This window comes from Micrasema longulum, unplaced genomic scaffold (assembly GCF_059751315.1).
Source record: "Micrasema longulum isolate JH-2025_06_02 unplaced genomic scaffold, ASM5975131v1 h1tg000624l, whole genome shotgun sequence".
Lineage (NCBI taxonomy): Eukaryota > Metazoa > Arthropoda > Insecta > Trichoptera > Brachycentridae > Micrasema > Micrasema longulum.
In genome coordinates this window covers 131,453-149,919 of record NW_028277820.1, presented here as the reverse complement: position 1 = coordinate 149,919, position 18,467 = coordinate 131,453, and the positions used below count along the sequence as shown (strand labels likewise).

At 32.6% G+C, this 18,467-nt stretch overlaps 1 protein-coding gene across 1 annotated transcript in view; it reads left to right on the top strand.

Annotated features, from left to right (window-relative positions):
* LOC148280055 (bicaudal D-related protein homolog) overlaps positions 1-18,467 on the top strand; it is a 217,914-nt gene that overhangs the window by 182,046 nt on the left and 17,401 nt on the right. Inside the window, exons 3-5 of the mRNA XM_088228990.1 lie at positions 10,166-10,321; positions 12,194-12,367; positions 13,971-14,241. Of these exons, the coding sequence (XP_088085116.1) occupies positions 10,166-10,321; positions 12,194-12,367; positions 13,971-14,241 (601 nt within the window). The remainder of the gene's footprint in view (positions 1-10,165; positions 10,322-12,193; positions 12,368-13,970; positions 14,242-18,467) is intronic.

Below are 18,467 nucleotides of genomic sequence, written 5' to 3'. Positions count from 1 at the left end.
TAGTGGTAGAATAAGGGTGGTTTTCCCATCCTTATTTTACCACTATGCCTCGTAAACATCGCGAACAGCTTTGACAGCTTTATTCTTTCGATTGAAAGCGAACAGAAGGGGTTTCGAAAATAGTCACTTTCGTCTACTTGACATTATATTTTAAAGGCTAGTAATCAAATAAAATCATATGTGTAACGTAAAAGCAAACACAATATCTTGTAGATCAGAAAATTTTCTTTCGAATGACCTTTACCATTTTGTTTTACTTTTCATTTTTTAATTGATTTAAATTTTTAATTAAATTGAATCGGGTTGTGGTCCTGTGGCTAGTGTCTCGGACTCACGGATCAAAGGTCCGTGGTTCGAATCCCACTCTACCCCAACTTGATTCCCATTTTCTAAAAGTGAGTTGGCCCTCAAAATTAAATATTTGGGTAAATCATAAGAACGCAAATATTTCTTTTTTTTTTAATTTCAAAAATTAAATTTAAAAAAACGGTCAAACCTTATGTTAACACGTAGGGCCTTGCTTATAAACCTGGTATAAAGTTACGCCTAGGCATAGTAGTATGGTAATAATAAGAATGAAATTCCCATCCGTATTCTACTTCTATGCCTAGGCGTAACTTTTACAAAGTTTATGAGAAGGCCCCAATATATTATTTTACTATGTCCAATAGTAGGACAATGCAATAATATTCCTTACTTTGTCAATCATTTTCTAACCTTGTTCGCCTAGAATGTCCAAATCTCCGCTACATAATTGGATTGAAAAGTAAGCGGATTACAAGCACTGGTTTTTTCGATTTAAAACTGACGAACCGTAAACATTCTGCCAGGTGACTCAACAAAAAAATGTAAATAAATATCTTTGCGTACTTTGTTAAAGATTTTACCTTTTTTGTTTCCTCTTATGTAATTCGCGAGAAACCTTCACAAAACAGTTTTCCCCCTCTCGCAAAATTAACGCCATTGCAAAGCCTAAATAATTTGTAAGTTAAACGTATGAGTAATTTAAAAACGTTTCAAGTCTTTTACTTCACAGAAGTCATAGGTTGAGGGGTTGTGGATATTCAAACATAGGGAAAATGGTGAATGTTGCGCAGTGTGTAAAATGGCCAAATATAATAAAAACAAAAGCGTTACACATTACGTCCGCATATAATAGACCAAAAGAAGATTTGTTAATATATGCACACACTCACGAATGCTTGCATATCAATCAACAAGACTGCAAATGCACAAAAATAGATCACGTATCAAAATATAAGTATTTAGGTATTATTATAGATTCCACTTTTAATTGGGAAGAACAGATAAAAACGGTTTGCAATAAGCTAAGAGTTTGCCTACTTAACATGTACCATTTAAAACCATACATACCATACCCAGTGCTGAGACTAGTTTACTTGGGGCTAGTTGACCCAATTATTCAATATGGATTAAGAATATGGGGACTAAGTTTTAAATCTTATACGGATAGAGTCTTGAACTTACAGGTACAAATTTTAAAAATTATCGTTCCTGTAAAAAATAAAGAATGAGGCAAAAGACAACAATAAAATATTATTTGATTTTGTTAACGTTTTGCCAATTAACAAACAGTGTCAGTAGAAGATAATGACAGATCATTTCCTCGATTGCAATTTTAAATCCAAAATAAACCACCAGATCATGACCCGACAAGTATCGGCACAGCAGCTGATGGTACCACGACAGAAAAACTACTATGGTGACAGAACAATGGGTAGTGTAGTACCAAAACTGTACAATTTAATACCAGCTAAAAATGGTGAAGAAAAAAACCTAATTTCATTTTAAAAAATAGTCAAAAAATTATTAAACAGCAAGTGAAACTTAAGTGTATAACTATATTTTATTCTTCAATTATTATTAAACTATGTACTTACTTATGAATTTTTAAAAAAATGTAATGTAACCCGCAGACAAGCTTCGGCTTTGCGGGAACAAAAATACAATTATGTATGTTACTTATTTGTTAAAATGAATAAAACTTTAAAAAAATATTTTAAAAACCAGTCGTAAGAATAGGGTTGCTAACTTGAACATTAGGTAAAAAACAAACAATTACCTCATTTGAAACATGTATTTATTTTTAAATAAATATAAAATAATTAATAATACCTAATTTACTAGTGAAAACCCAGATTTTCCCTTAAAATTCTACCTTTTTATCCGATCGGCCACAGTTTTTTTTACAAAAGACTATATTTTAAATTAGTTTTTTTGATTTTTCGTAAATCATTAGTCCAATTTTGACTTACTGACATTTTGCTTCAAATCCATAAAGACAAAATGTATATAGTATTGTTTCTATGTCACAAAACGTAAGTACGCGACCTAGAACAAATGGTAACATCTGATTTCCAAAATTAAAAACAACTACAGCACATCATTATACTTACAGAGGAATATTTTTCTTTGATTAATTGAACAAAAAAAATAAAAAGTGCAATGAGGAATACAACATATTTAAGAAAGAAGTGAAAAGTTATATTTATAATTCTTTTTTGTGTAGCACTCATTAAAAACACCATTTGTTATTTTTGCAATTTATATGTTATCCTAAAAATATAAATAATTAAAAATAAAATATTTAAATTATTGTAAGACGACACTCCCCATTATGTAGGTACACAAGAATTGTTTTTTTTTTACGTAATAGAAAACGTTAATATGTATTGAATTTATATAATATTGTATTTAGTAGTAATGTTGTATACCTATATTTGTTTTTATTATTATTATTTATTAATACTTTTACAGTGTTTGTATTTCTTTTTTTATACAGAATAAATAATGTTCCCTCACTGGGGTGTCCCGTGCCGAGGGAAACATTTTACAAAAAGTGAAAACTGCCTTAAATTAGTTATTTAACAAAGTTAACATAATAATTTTAAAAAAACGTAATCAATCTATTAAACCCAATTATCATTAACACAATAAGCAATATAAACTAAAATAATCATTAAAAAAAACAAAACCAATTTACGTAGACCTATAGACCAAATTTCATATACAGTACACAAATTTTACCTATTTGGCTCGATCCACTCATCGATCCGTGCGCAACCCACCTCCACTATCCATTTCTTAATAGCAATTTTATTTTTATAGATAGCAAGATTATCTGAATAAAATATATAAATTTATTTATTTTTGCACCACAACAGGCCAGGAGGCCCAATTACAGTGGTGGTTTATTTACTACGTTAAAAACACACTTAGTCGTGGCATTTGCTGTTGAGATTGATTAATAAATGTAACATTTTTTTATTCATTTCTTTCCCGCATTCATTTTTATATTTTAAAAAAATTACTCGACTGGTAATCCATTTTTTTTTTGCTTACTACAATCTCACCAACTTTTCGCAACAAACTAAATACATCCTTCAGCAATCGATTCCCAGAGATTTGACATAGCTGCTTCCGGGAGATTAAAAATATCGAAAGCATGTTTCCGGGAGAATTCTGTGAGGGTTGGTAACCCCGTTCATAAGCCCCGTAAATTAATAATTATTTTGCCTTGAACGGCATACGATTCTACAAAAGTATACTTCTTGAAATTCAGGCATTGCCAGCAAAGAGTTATAAAGATTTTGTCAAGCACCGGCCGTTTGGAAAAAGCTACTAGAGACTCTGAAGAATATTTGCAGCTTGGCAATAGATTCGTGTTTATTGATATAAATTTGTTTGTTGATTTAAATTGTGTTGTTGAGTTTAATTTACTAATTGTTTATTGTATTATATGGTTGTATTTTATTGACTTTTATACGTGATTCAATTAATCCTATGTAAAGTATATATTAAACCAAACTAAATACCCAGACTTCCGTATTCCCCCCTTAAAAATGTTTTCCCTCCCTGTTGAAATAAATTTCAATGTTTTTTTCTGTCTAAACCTAGTTTATCGGCCTCTGCTCTAAAGCTTATCATTATTTTATCTTCACTATGCCACATAAAAAAAAAATATTATCTCACAATACTCGTATAGGGATATTGTTTTCTAACTACTGAACATAAATCTTGAAGGCTTTGACCTTAAATTATTTTTAATATAAGCCAATACTGTAGTCAAATCTTATTTACAGTGTGTTTAAACCAGTCTGTCTTGACTTTACAAAAGTCAAGGTCCCAATAATATATGGAGATCTGCCTTTCGGTCATAATTGGATATTATTTTTACTATTTTTATCTATTTACCCATGTTCTATTTACAATTCTCACAAGTCCCAACTCTATGCGACCGAAGACCTGGGTTGAGTTGAGACGCAAATAATCAACCTCAACCACATTACACAACAAACATTATACAAAATAAGAAATTAAGATATATGAAAATAATATGTAGAAGCAGACGCAAAGAGATTTACAAAAGTTTCTCGATTAAGTAAAGTCGAATTTACCGTATGAAATTCCAGTATTTACTTTTTTAGGAAATCGTATACCGTGGACTTAATGCTATAACTACGTTACTTCAAAATCATCATTTTTGTGTTACCATCATAAACTTATCTTCTTCTATTAATGCTACAAATAGACAAGTCGTGATGCATTCAAATCATATCGTGGGATAATGACTACAACTGGTAACTTCAAAATCAGGATTTTTTTTGTTACCACTATAAACTTATCTTCTTCTATTAATGCTACAAATAGACAAGTTGTGATGCATTCAAATCATATCGTGGGATAATGACTACAACTGGTAACTTCAAAATCAGGATTTTTGTGTTACCACTATAAACTTATCTTCTTCTATTAATGCTACAAATAGACAAGTCGTGATGCATTCAAATCATATCGTGGGATAATGACTACAACTGGTAACTTCAAAATCAGGATTTTTGTGTTACCACTATAAACTTATCTTCTTCTATTAATGCTACAAATAGACAAGTCGTGATGCATTCAAATCATATCGTGGGATAATGACTACAACTGGTAACTTCAAAATCAGCATTTTTGAGTTAACCACTAAAACATGTATTTTAATATTCCTCCATAAATGATGATACAAATAGACAAGTCGTGATCCATTCAAATAAATAATATTATCATGATTTGAATGCACGATTTGTCTATTTGTAGCGTTCATGGAGGAGGATCCAAATATGTGTGAATATTTGCATAAAACTTCAACGATAACAATGTCAAGTAGAAATGTCATTTAAATATTTTTTAAAAGGTTTTGAACGAGATAACATAACATATTTTTCAGCAATCAAGTTTTTATTTGTTTTGATAAACCAAGCCTTCTCCTATACCACCTTCCCTATAAATATGCATACATTGACATTTTAAAAGATAGACATGCCCTAAGCCTTTAAAAAGATGACCTTAACTCATGCCCAAACGCTCAGTCATACCCGACGCGTATCTAGTCGTTCTTCGACCGCCAGCCAGGTGTGACGTTTAGAATCGAAACAAAAATGCCTATTCACATTCTATCGCTTCTTCACAATATTTTAAATAATCATATTTCACCTGTTTATCTGAGAGAGCTCTTCCAATCCCTATCACAACACGGGCTATCTCTTCGTTCTAGTAACGAGAGAACCCTTTTAATACCCTTTCATCGCCCTATTTTTGTTGCCTCCTCTTTCACAGTAGTAGCTGCTCGATTGTGGAATAATCTACCAACTAATGATAGAGACACCCCTTCTTTATTTACATTTGAGTCAAGATTGAAATGTCACTATCTAAATAATTAAGTTGTTCCTTTATCCTTCTTCTTTCCTTCCAATCCCCTCTCCTCTCTTCATAGTATAGTGTTATTTATTTTATTTTTTTAATCTTTGTTTTCAATTTTATATAAAATCGTAAAATTCAATATGTCCATGTACTTATAATTTTCTCAAATCGAGCGGTTTGGGTAAGTAGGAAGAAAGTGCCTTAAAGCAATATGCCCGCCCTTATATGTATATAAATTGTATATGTATATAAGATGTTAAATAAATAAATTAACAAAGCTTAAAACAATTAATATTTAAATATAAAAATATTTTTTGTAAACTTCAAACTACGCCTAGCGGCGCAATCACGAAGCTCTTCTTAGTTACATTGATGCACTGATAGGAATACCCTTTTAAACTATAATAAACGTGCCTTAATATTATATTTGCATTCCTAAAAATCCAGTGAAAAGAAAGAAATGGGTCGAAATTATAAGGAATTTAAGGAAAGAATCTGATTAGGATCCACCAAAAACGAATGTCAATTGGTAACGTTAAAATACAAACTTTTTTGCATACCAAAAATGAGTATCCTTCAAATTTTAGTAGCATATGCATGCTTCTTGAATGCAGCCCTGGTATATATAAAATAACTCGGTAACTGGGTACGTTTATGTGTCACAACTTTTTTTAATATTTTACTGTATAGGGCATGTCTTTGTGCGTATTATTATATTAATAGATACATACATTTTTTTTACAAACGCATCCAAATACCGCACCCTCATACACACATTCACAAGCGCAAAGACACACACATTAAAATATGCAATTACAATAAAATAAGATAAGATAAAATTAAACAATGTTTTGAGTATGTCCAAACGCCTGCAGACTGGCTGGATTTTCTCTCTAGGGAGTTGTTCATATTAAAATTTGTTGCAATAGAGAAGGAAAACATTTTTGAGAAGGTAATATGGAAATCGAGGCATTTACAGGGCTTATGACCTGTCATTGGCGGGTTTTTTGTTTTTTTTACAATAAACATAATAATAAAACAGAGTATTAAAAAAATAAAGCATAATTACAAAGCAATGAAATACATATTAATAGAAAAATAGTCAACAAAAAAATCCCACAAAGGCATGGCCTGTTCGTGGGTATACAAGAAAATGTTAATGAATCTTTGCTCCTTTAATAAATAATAGACAGTTATAATATTTTTGTGTAACATAAGAAAGAAAAAATAAAATATTCTCTAAAAGATAATACGGTATTTTTTTATAGTAATTAAAAAATTCCTTTTTAGTGATCACTTTACACACTGTGTAACATTTACCATTCTGCCTGTGTTTGAATAGCCACATTTCCTCAACTTTTCCAACTTGACTTTTGTGAAGTAAGAGGGCTGAAACCTTTATCATGTGGGTGAGATGCATCCGGCTGAATTGCCTAGTAGGTAAATTGGTTGAGCCGAATGAATCTTACCCACATGATAAAGGTTTCAGCTCTTTTACTTCACAAAAGCCAACAGATGGAAGAGTTGAGGAAATGTATTTATTATTTACACTTTCTTTTTCTAGAATGTTATTCTATTGCATCACATATCATTAAAATTTAATTAAATTAATTTTGCCATGTATTTTTAATCGTTAATTATTATGGCTTGACACGGACCCAGCCTAAAAAGCTTTAATAAGTTCATTAATATTTAAGTGAGTGTAATTTTGAATGAATGAATAAATTGATAGTAAATAATAATAAAATGTCGATGTTCAAACCTATGCAAAATGATGAATGTTACATAGTGTGTAAAGTGCTCACTTAAACCAGCCAATGACAGGTTATAAGCCCTGTAAATGCCTAGGCTTCATATTCATTCAAACAATGCCACTGGTTATGCCTGTTGGAAGGGCTATCTCTATGTTGAACAACATTTCTTTTGACATTGACATTTTTCACGTCTCTGAGGCAGTTTTTCGTTACAAGATTCTCTTACTTTTTTAACATGTTATTATCTGGATATTTTGTATACTTATGAGTTATTTTTATATACACTTAATTTTACTTTATTATTTTTATTATTTCTACATGTTTGAATTGAGGTATTTAATGTTGTTATGAACATAGGTATATATGAATAAATAAAATTGAAATTGAAAAATTGAAATTCCTTCTTGAAAATGTTTTCCCTCTCTGTTGCAACAAATTCAAATGTGAAATAAATTGATTCAACTTTTCATATATGTACATCTGTGGATTTTATGTATGTTACTCTTGCGATCACGATCACGACCGGACCGGTAGCCCTATAGCAGTATCGACTGAAAGGGGTTTATGACTTCTACTTACTTAATAATTTAAGCTTTTTACAAAATAGTGAAAATAGATATTGATTTCGTAATACCTTTACATAATGATTCAACGCAAAGAATGAAGGTGATACCCACTCATACATATTATTATCGATTAGTATTTTGTTGGCCAGCTTTGGTTATGTACCCGCGATATCAAACGATTATCACCATGGTAACAAGCGCTTAGTCGTTGACACAAACAGAGCTATTTTTTATTTTATTTAAATGGATAAACATGAACAGAAAATACAAAAGGAAAAATAATGAAACCCACTAAACCGCGAAACCGGCTTGTCAGCAGGTTTCTTACTCTTACTTTAAAACGAAAAAAGTTATTGAAATTATTGAAATTTAAAAAGTTTTATAAACATTATTAACAACTAAAAGCAAACGTATTTTTTACACAAATTATATTTACAAAAAATTAAATAGTTGACTGTTCACATAAAAAAATAATCAATATTATCCTTGTTACGTATAAGCCATTGAATTATTTTTTTCTCAAAAGTTTTGTCAACATTTTCTTTTAAGATCTGCTTAGGAATCTTATTGAAAATAATAGGAATTTTATTTGGCCATACTTGTTTAAAAACCTCTGTACTGACAAGCCTTCACGTTGTGCCAGCCTTGTATCATGCAAATGTATATATCTTTTCTGGTGGGTACTATCAAACCGATATCTAGAAACAAATTTCAGTCATAGAATAGCATTTACGGACAGGCACCCTTGCTTTTTGAAAAGCTCAGGTGCCTCTTTCTTATGAATTCTAGCTGATCTGTCGATTAATTTTGAAGCCGAGTTTAGTCAAAATTGAATTTAATGTTACTAATATTTATTTATATATATATATAATTCCTCTGTACGTGTGATGTCACCGTACTCCTCCTAAACGGCTTAATTGATTTACGTGCGGTTTTCAGAGAAATATAGAATATGTAAAAAAAAAGTTAGGAGCATAAATGTTTTATTCGTCGATCTACGAGGGTTGCATTCAAGGAGAATGCATTTGCAAAAAAATGAAAAGACTTTATTTTTGTGGATCTCAATCAGATTCTTTCCTTAAATTCCTTATAATTTCTACCCATTTATTTCTTTTTATTGGGTTTTTGGTAACACTAAAATAATATTAAATTCAATTTATTTTTAAAAACAGTATTCCACAACCCTTTAATCTAACACCGAATTTTAAAAAAAGGTAGCACATTTGGTTAAAATTTAATACAACGTTTTTTAAAGAAGAACCATAACATGAACATAAAAATAAACAACGAAACTCTTAAAAAACTAGAACATGTGACTTACCTAGGACTCACATTGAACAGACAATTAAAATGGACAAAACACCTAGACGGACTCACTAAAGTAATGGCATCACTACATAGCCTCTTCTACAAAATTAAAGATTTTATACCGAGAAAGGAAAAAAATATGATGTACGAAGCCTATGTCAAAAGTAAATTGAGTTACGTGATCGCCTTCTGGGGAACTGGTAACAAGACAGACATAATGAGAATACAAAGACAACAAAATAAAATTCTTAAACTCACATACAACCTACCCTACCTGACCTCTACGACTGAACTGTACAAAAAAACACACCAGTTTGACATAAACTACTTGACTAAAATTGAGACTTTAAAAATTGTGCACAAAATAACACTGGGAAACATACAAGACGACGACATAATATTAGTCAAAAATGCTGACATACACAAATATAACACCCGACAACAACAACACTATCATATTGAAAAAGCAAAGACAAACCCAGGACAGTCAAAAATACTACATAATGGACTTAAACACTACAACAACTTACCTTACTACTTGAAAACTTTTACTGGGGACAAATTTAAAATCAATCTGAAAAAGCACATGATGACTGAACTAACTAGACTAGACGAGACATAAAATGACTAGACAATATTAAATTTCTAATGTAACCCTAACGGGTTTTTTAAAATTGTAAATGAATAAAAAAAAATTCAAAAAATCAACATCCTGTAGATTTTAAACGCGTTAGTGTGAGTTGTCTGAACGCGCCAGCTTAAGTTAAACCACCAGTACTTGCGGTAGAACTATGAAAATACCATCTCAAAACATAATTTTCTTTCTTCCAGAGTGAACGAGAAAAAACTACTTTAATAGCAGAATTAACTTCACAAAACGGTAGGCTAACAGCACAGCTGAAGGAAGCCTCCAACCAAGAAATCCAACTCACCGCACAGCTTCAAGGACTCCGGGACCAATGCTCAATGAGGAAGACCAGCTTACAGGTATTTTAGAAATATTATCACTGCCCATTTTAACACCTTTGTAAGGGAATATTTTCGCTCAAATGTGGTTATCATTTCTGAAAATATCTGAGTCACATCCATTCTTGAATAAGTCATAAGTCTCGACCAGTCTCGAAGATGTCGCGAAAGCGATGAAACCGGTCACTGGATATTCCAAATTTGTAGATTAAAGTATCACTCGTGTTTTATTTATATAATAAAATAAGTCATAAGTAGTTATCACAAGAGGTCGTATCTTATATGGTAAGAATAGAACCGACATTTAAATAAATTAAATAGGACACAAAATGCCATTACAGCTATTGATTTCCATTAAAAATCCGGTATATCTTGAGTAAGTTTTCTTTTTTTCTATTTAAAAATCAATGCTCATGAATGTCCACAGCTAAAATTCTTTTACATTTTTGACACTAGATACTTTGGTATAATGGTTGCTCGGATTACAAAGGGGTAATTATTCCTATTTTGAAATAGAGCAATCTCTTAATCTGTCTTCATTGGAGAGACGTAGAACTGAGATGGGCCTTATATTCCTTTTTTAAAATACTTAATGCTATAATGGATGTCCCATCTCTGTTGCAATCAATTTATTTTCATGTTCCCAACCGTGTCACCAGAATTCAAAATCGGCTATTTATAAAATCTTCTAAGAGCAACTTTTGTTTTTATGCCCCAATATCCAGAATGTGTAGATTAGTCAATTCATCACACGACTTGGAATTATTTGGGATAGATCTTCCGGCTTTTCGTAGATCTCTTCGCGATTAAACAGTGTGGGACGAAGTTGGATTGGCATGGTTTATCTCGAAGTCCTATGTCTTTCGTTTTTATGAATATATTGTATACCACTATTGTTTTGCCCTTCTTTGTCTTTGCTACAAAGTTTTATGTTCTTTTTGTTCAGTTTCTTCATTTATGTTTCATCATGTAACTGTTGTAATTGGCTTAGGCCGGATATATAATAAATTAAATAAATAAATATAAATTACAAAGAAATTAAATCTTTAAAGTCCCAAATGTAAAAATATATATTTCATTTGACTAAAGAGGGCGTTAAATGGTATTAGTCTCGTTCCTTCTTTTTTTATGAGATTTTTGTAAGTTTCTGCTATACAATTACTATTTTCGGACAAACCTTCAAATTTTTTCCATAATAGAAATCCCAAGTGTTTTATAGTCCTTTCTAAAATAGTATTTATTATTGTAAGACGTTCTTGCACTTTATCCACCTGTTTACATATCGACCTAGGAATTCTTAGAACGTGTATCTTACATTCGTATATTCATTAAGTTTTTAAATATTTTTGCTGTGGATCTTGTAATTTTAATGTTGAGTGTCTACAAGTACCTGGGGTTTATTTATGTCATTTAATTGTTGGGTGGTTGTGTACTTTGTGACGCCAAAAGATCCCGCGGTAGTTAGCAATTGAGAAAGATGTCTGTAAACGTGACGTGAAGGTTATTTGCATTGACGCTGATGAAGATGTATAAAGAGGAACTGTAATGGCTGGCAAAGTGGCACTCAATAAGCTAGAGAGTCTGAGGCCTAGAAGATAGTGAGCAAAGCAGCTATCTACTAAAGCTCCCCACTTAAAACCTGGAAGTATGATAGATTTGGCCAAATGTGCTGGTCCCGTATACGATTTTATAGTCACTGAAAAAGCTGTTCGCCACAGTTGTCTTCAAATTAAATGCTGTATTATCATCGTATTTCGTAAACGGCCGGTTGCAGAAGGTTGTTTACTTATTGTAGGTAATTTCTATACTTAACGTAATGTTTATTGATGCTTTTCTGATATGGTGTCAATGAACTAGGTTTTTTCGTTGAACATTTTGTTTTCTCTTCCTCAGGACCATGTGAGCAGTTTGGAGGCCCTTAGAGAAGAATTGCAACTAGTATCCGATAAGAAAACAGAACTTGAGAGGCGGCTGCAGGGTGCCCTAACAGACAGAGATGACCTCGCGAGACAGTTAGAAGAAGCCAGCGACAGAATCACCATGTTGGAGAGACACATAAGGGAACAGGTCAGTCATTAACTCTATTATATTTAAGAAGGTATGTAATATAAGTTACGAGCAATACCGTTAGATTAATAACTTGACCCGTCGCATCGATTCGTGGAATAATGTTACACTATTTTACTCTTGTTGAGGTAACATATTATGTCTGTGCCCAGGCGGATAAATAAAACAGTTCTGTGTGTGAAATAGAACCAGAACTAGGGTTCTAGGAAGGAGTGTTTTCGACTCGATGGCTTCTGAGGTAAAAATCGCGGCGAATGGTAAATCATATTTGAGGTGTCGGGTTTGATTCCTGGCAGGGCCGACGTGAAACATTTGTTTTAAAGGTGGTTTAACACTGCCATATTTCACTGTTCCTGGACTGGTACCGTATTCGACTGATCACTTTACCCTCATGTAACAGTTGATCGAGGTACGCTGCATTGGGTTTTCCAATGTAGTGCCTTATGCAACATCCAGTGCGAATGGGAGTGTTTTGATGATATTTAAAAACTATTAAAGGACTAAGACTCTTCACTAAATAGTTTTTAAAAAAATCCGATATCTGTCGATACAGTAAACCCGAATATTTCATTAGAAAATTAGAATTTTGCGTTTATGTAATCAACAAAGACAATTGAAAATTGTATAAATACAAAAAATAACATATTCTGATAGTAAATCTAGTTGAAAGTATATAAAACTTTGCAAATCGCTTATCATCTCATTAAAATCGAGGGTCATAAAAAAAAAATGTTTTCTGTTTTTTAACGTTTAAGTTCATTGGATAGCATCAGCAGATTCAAGCTGAAATTTTTGAGAATTAAAATACTAATTTTATCGAGTTAACTCTCTTATCGGGTCTCCAAAGATTGTAGAGATTCATCTTTTCCTTCCTCTTGCCAATTTTTCCAATGCTGGATGTAGAGTTCTTCTATTTTTTTATCCGCTCTCTTTTAGGCTTTTCCTATCTGACCGCCACCTGCGACTGGGACAATAATATCAGCCCAACTTTTCTGTGATAGCGCAATGCCTTCTTTCCTGTCCTCAAGTCTCTACTTGAGAATTCTGTGTGCCAATCTGTCATTTCCTGTCTGGCAACATCACCAACCAATTGCCATTTCAGTTTGGCAATACGATATTCCGACGCCTGATTTCTTCATTTCTAATTGTATATCTCAGACCTGCGTCTATCAATTTTCACCTCATAGATTGTTGTGTACATATCAGTTTATGTATGGTCCTCGCACTTAGTGTAATCGTTTCTAGACCATACGTAAGCCCCTGGAAGATAAATGTTTCAAATACTTTTCTCTTTAAATTCATGGAAATATCTCATTATTTTCCTAAAGGCTGCCTAACCTAATCCAATTCTTCTGGATATTTCTGCTGTCTAGTTCTCCATTTCTTATTTGATCTAATGTCCAAGATAGGCGTATTCTTCAACAGCTTCAATTATCCATTGTGATACTACTGTAAGATAGATTTATGATTTCGGTTTTGTTAATGTTCATCTCTTAACCGACAGCGCAGCGGTTCAAAATATATAATTTCTTCATCTATAAGAAATTAAAACCATCTAGTTTTAATAATACCTTCATTATGTTATGTTTTTTGCTTATTCCAGGAACTGAAATACCAAAACTCCTTCACCGACATGGAGCGTCTCCAGAGAGAGAACTTCACCCTGAGCGAGCGGCTCGGTGGAGCTCCGGCCTCGCTCATGGGGGCCCAGGGCTCCGGGCCCTTCGGTCCCCGGCGCTCCCTGCACGCCGAACTGGGCACCGGTCACGAGGGGGGCGAGCCCCAGCCACCCCCGGCCTCCGAGATACTGCACGTGTACAAGCAGTTGCGAGCGATGTGCTCTCATCTCAGATCTAGCCACGATGACGACTCGGGTAAGGAAAATAATCGTTTTTTTTTTGTGTGAAAAGGAAACCTATCATGGACTGGCCTAGGTTCCTCCTTTTCTCTTCTGTCGTTCGGTTCTAACCTTGCGGTCTTACCTTTTGCAGTTTGTTTTATTTATTTATTTAGTCTGCTCTCTTGTTTCGTCGTCTTTTTTTTTCTTCATTATCATCTCCGTACAGTTTTTTATAGGGTTCCAGTTGTTGGAACTCTTAAGCATCTCTCCCATAATATTATCTGAAGTCAGACTCTTAGAGATGCCCAAAGATACTCGCGAATGTTATAAGATCTTCAAGCTAAAGAGGTTATTGACTGCGTTCTTTGGTGAAATTGGTCGCGAAGTGTCTAAGAGGTTGATGATATCATCTGATAGATGGACAGCACATGTTCTTGTTTAAATTGTTTTTTTTTTGTTGATTAATTTATAAAGTTTTCATTTATTTTTTATTATGTAACCACTTTTTTTTCTGAAAACGGTGTTATTGTTGTTTTTTTTATATAGGTATATGTAAATATTTTTTAAACAGAAACAACCTACTAAGTCTCTTTATTAGGGGCTTGCCAGCAGATGGAAAAAATAGAATATGTAAGAAAGTTATAAAAAATGAAGAAATTACGTGTTTTGAAAAAAAAAAAATCTTAATTTTCTAAAATAATTTTTTTTTATACAATTTTTAGAATCTTTGCCTTACAATTCAATGCTTTTAATTTTACCGCGCGTAAGAAATCATTTTTTGTATTCAATTTCCCGTTGAACTGAAGATTTTCATTGAGAAAAAATATTTCTTGAATTTTCTTCTTGGAACTGGCGAGAATCAAACCCGCGACGCCAGCTTCACACAACCATCTGCGCCACGGTGCCTTTATATTACATACTGTGTTTATGACGAGATTTTTTTTGGTTTTAGAACAGAGTTAGACACTCAAAGCGACTTTATATTACTATAATATTTCTTTATGCAAAGTTTAAAAACTAAGAAATATAAATAATAAACAATAGACGCATAACAATAATACGGTTTTCGCTAACTAGCCGCAGCTCATATTAAACAAATATTACATTCCCCTTAACAATTCAAAAGAACGAGATACCAAATCGCGATACACGCGTTAGAATATATAATACTAAAACAATATCCTATGATTTGAAATGCCATCTATTACGCGCTTATAAAGTGTACATTATTTACGTTATTGCTTGCAATGGGGAAGTTGAGTTCTACCCGAAGTTCGTTTCAAAACTCCCCCGTAAAACGACATTTTCTTTCTTGTAACCATAAACAACAGAATGTAATACCTCTACAAGCAAGTACCTACCGTGGCTGCCACCAAGTAGCACCAAAACTTTTATCTATGGATATATATCTGTATTTATTTGTTCTACATTTAAAATCGTCAAACAACGAAAGCTGCTTCATAATAGCGTCCAATAACGCCATCCGGCGCAACGCGATTTTACGAATTATACCGGACAACATTATTATTTATCCAAAATATAATTGAGAGTCTAGAAGTAAATTATTTTATATTTTAAGATAATTTTTTATTGCCTTTTAACATTGACGTATTAATTTACATAGACATGTCTGAGCCATCGAAAATGATGACACTTAACACATGCCCAAACGCTCAGTCATGCGCATCGCGTATTTAGTATTCGACCGCCGTCATTTACCTAGTCCTGCCATGAATACTGTTACAAACTGTTTATATTATAATAAAAAAGCAATTAATTTTACAAAACTTTTTTTTATTACTAGGCCAACATGCAAATTCCACTGATTGAAAAAATATATTATATTTAAAATGTCCTCCTCTTGCCTTCACGCAGGCCTTTAAACGTGACGGCGAATCGTCAATGGCAGCACGCACCAATATCCATGGGGAAATTGGCCACTGCTTTTTTCAAAGACCGTTTCAAGCTCTCCTAATTTGGATGTCGTCTGCTACAGACAATGGTCTCCAACACTGACCACAGACGCTACCAGAAAGCCAATCTTCAGCTCTCATAAACTCCGGTCTGTGATTTTCCAGCCATTGCTAGGTAGATTTTGCCCTATGAGTTGAAACAGAATCTTGCTGGAAGTTGCAATGTCTCGAATTGAACATTGTGTCATTGAGAAGCTTAACAACCTTCTCTAGAATGTCATCTTGGTACGATTTCGCACTTGTCTTCACACCCTGCGCACAAAAATGAAGCTCAGAAACCCCTTCGTAGGAGACACCCCACCAAATCATCACTGATGCTGGATGATGACCTCTTTGAACTTTAGGAATGACTTAAAGGGCTTCTCGAGAGCTATAAGCATACACTCGATCATTTTGATTGTTGAAGTTTTCTTCGATGTTAAATATTTTTTCATCAGAAAACAGAATTTTGCGATGGAAAATATTCGCGTATCGTGAAATAAGTTTTTTTGCTCTGGTCTTCCTATTGTTCCTTAAAGGTAGAGTAAGCAAATGACCAGTGCTGTTTCGGTAAGCCGCTATCTTTAGGCCAGATTTGATGATGCGAGACATACTTCGAGTCGATATATTCATCTCCCTGGACAAGATTTTTTGTTTACGGAGCGGATTTCTATGAATTCTGCTTCTGACAGCCTCAATAGCTTCTGAAGTCCGCACAGTTCGAGGACGTCCAGATCTTTTTCGGTCTTCAGCGCTTTGAATATTCTTGAACCGATTAATAGTTCGATACACAAAACATTTAGGATGTTAAAAATGTCTTCCGGCTTCTTCACAACTTTGTGTAACGCGATTACAGCGATTCGGTTTTCTTGAACACCCCACTCCATGTTTACTCGTTGACGTCCAACGGCGGACTAATTATAGCAATAGCATAAGGGTTGGTACTTTACCTGAATAAAGGTTACGGGTCTCTACCTGCTATTGTTTACATTTTATGAATTTTTGAACTCGTGTAACAGTATTTATGGCAGGACAAGGCTATTTTTTATTGATTTTATTAACACATTTTAGAGAAACTTTTCCGAACAATTAATTGCTCTAATATTTGCCGCGTATAAAAAAAATATTTTTGACTTCCAATTTTAGTACCGTACCCTCTACGACAAAAGACTTCTGACTAAATTCTTAAGGACAAATAATAAAAATATTTGAATTTGATTAATATTATTTGCCAAATTTAAATAATAAGTCTAATTGAATGTCCCTCTTTACTTTTGGCCCAAAATGTCATGTTATGTTTACGTTTAATTTAGACCGTAATAATATTAAATTGTCACATAACTTTTTCATACTGATTTTAACTACCTCACATTATATTATATTTTTTCGTGGGTATGGTTTTTTTTGTCGTTCACTAAAGCGTTTATTCTTATTCTTGTTTCTAAGAGCCAAAATCACTCGCAAACGAGTAAAGGCGTATATAATAAAAATAAAAATTTTAGTATCACTGTACTTCCTCATTGGACGGTTAAATAATAATCCGTAAGGGTTTTTAAAATATTTTTTCAACAATATAACATAAAATAGAATACATGTTACTTAAACATAAATAATATGGTATAATATATAATAAAAAACAATAAAATACATAAAAATATAAATAATATGTGTACCGATTACATAAAGCACTACGTGTTTTGATTTACATAGGTAGGTACCCTGTGACGTATATTAAAATAAGGATTTTAAAATATATTAGCATAGAATGACTAATTTTACAATTCTATGTACATAATATATTAGATTAACATTGCTATCGGCACTCGGCCACTTTAAATATACAGAAAATATTTTTAACAATGTTTTATTAATGACAAATTAATCGAGCAACACTTGAAGTTTGTACGAAAGCACTTAAAAAAATAACAATAGATAATTGATATGAGTCAAAGTACCGTAAAAATAAACAATTAGTTTTAGATATTAGATTAATCTAATACCTAAAATAATATGTATGTGTATTGTCTAAGAATATTTTTGGTGTTATGTTTCGCATTTGACAAAATGTCGAATAAAAACATGTCAGCAATATTTTGTAACTTGATAAGGCGACTATAATATATGTGTTATATCGAGGCGTGGATAATTTTGACATTTAGTTTTTTTCAGACACTGTTCCTATAAGACAAATTGGATTCAGAAATGTCAACTTTGTATCTCGTAAAATGAAACCTTGAAAAAACACAACACGTGTCAAAATGTCAAAGAGTTTATAATTTGAATGACGAACTACGCAACAAGTTATGGA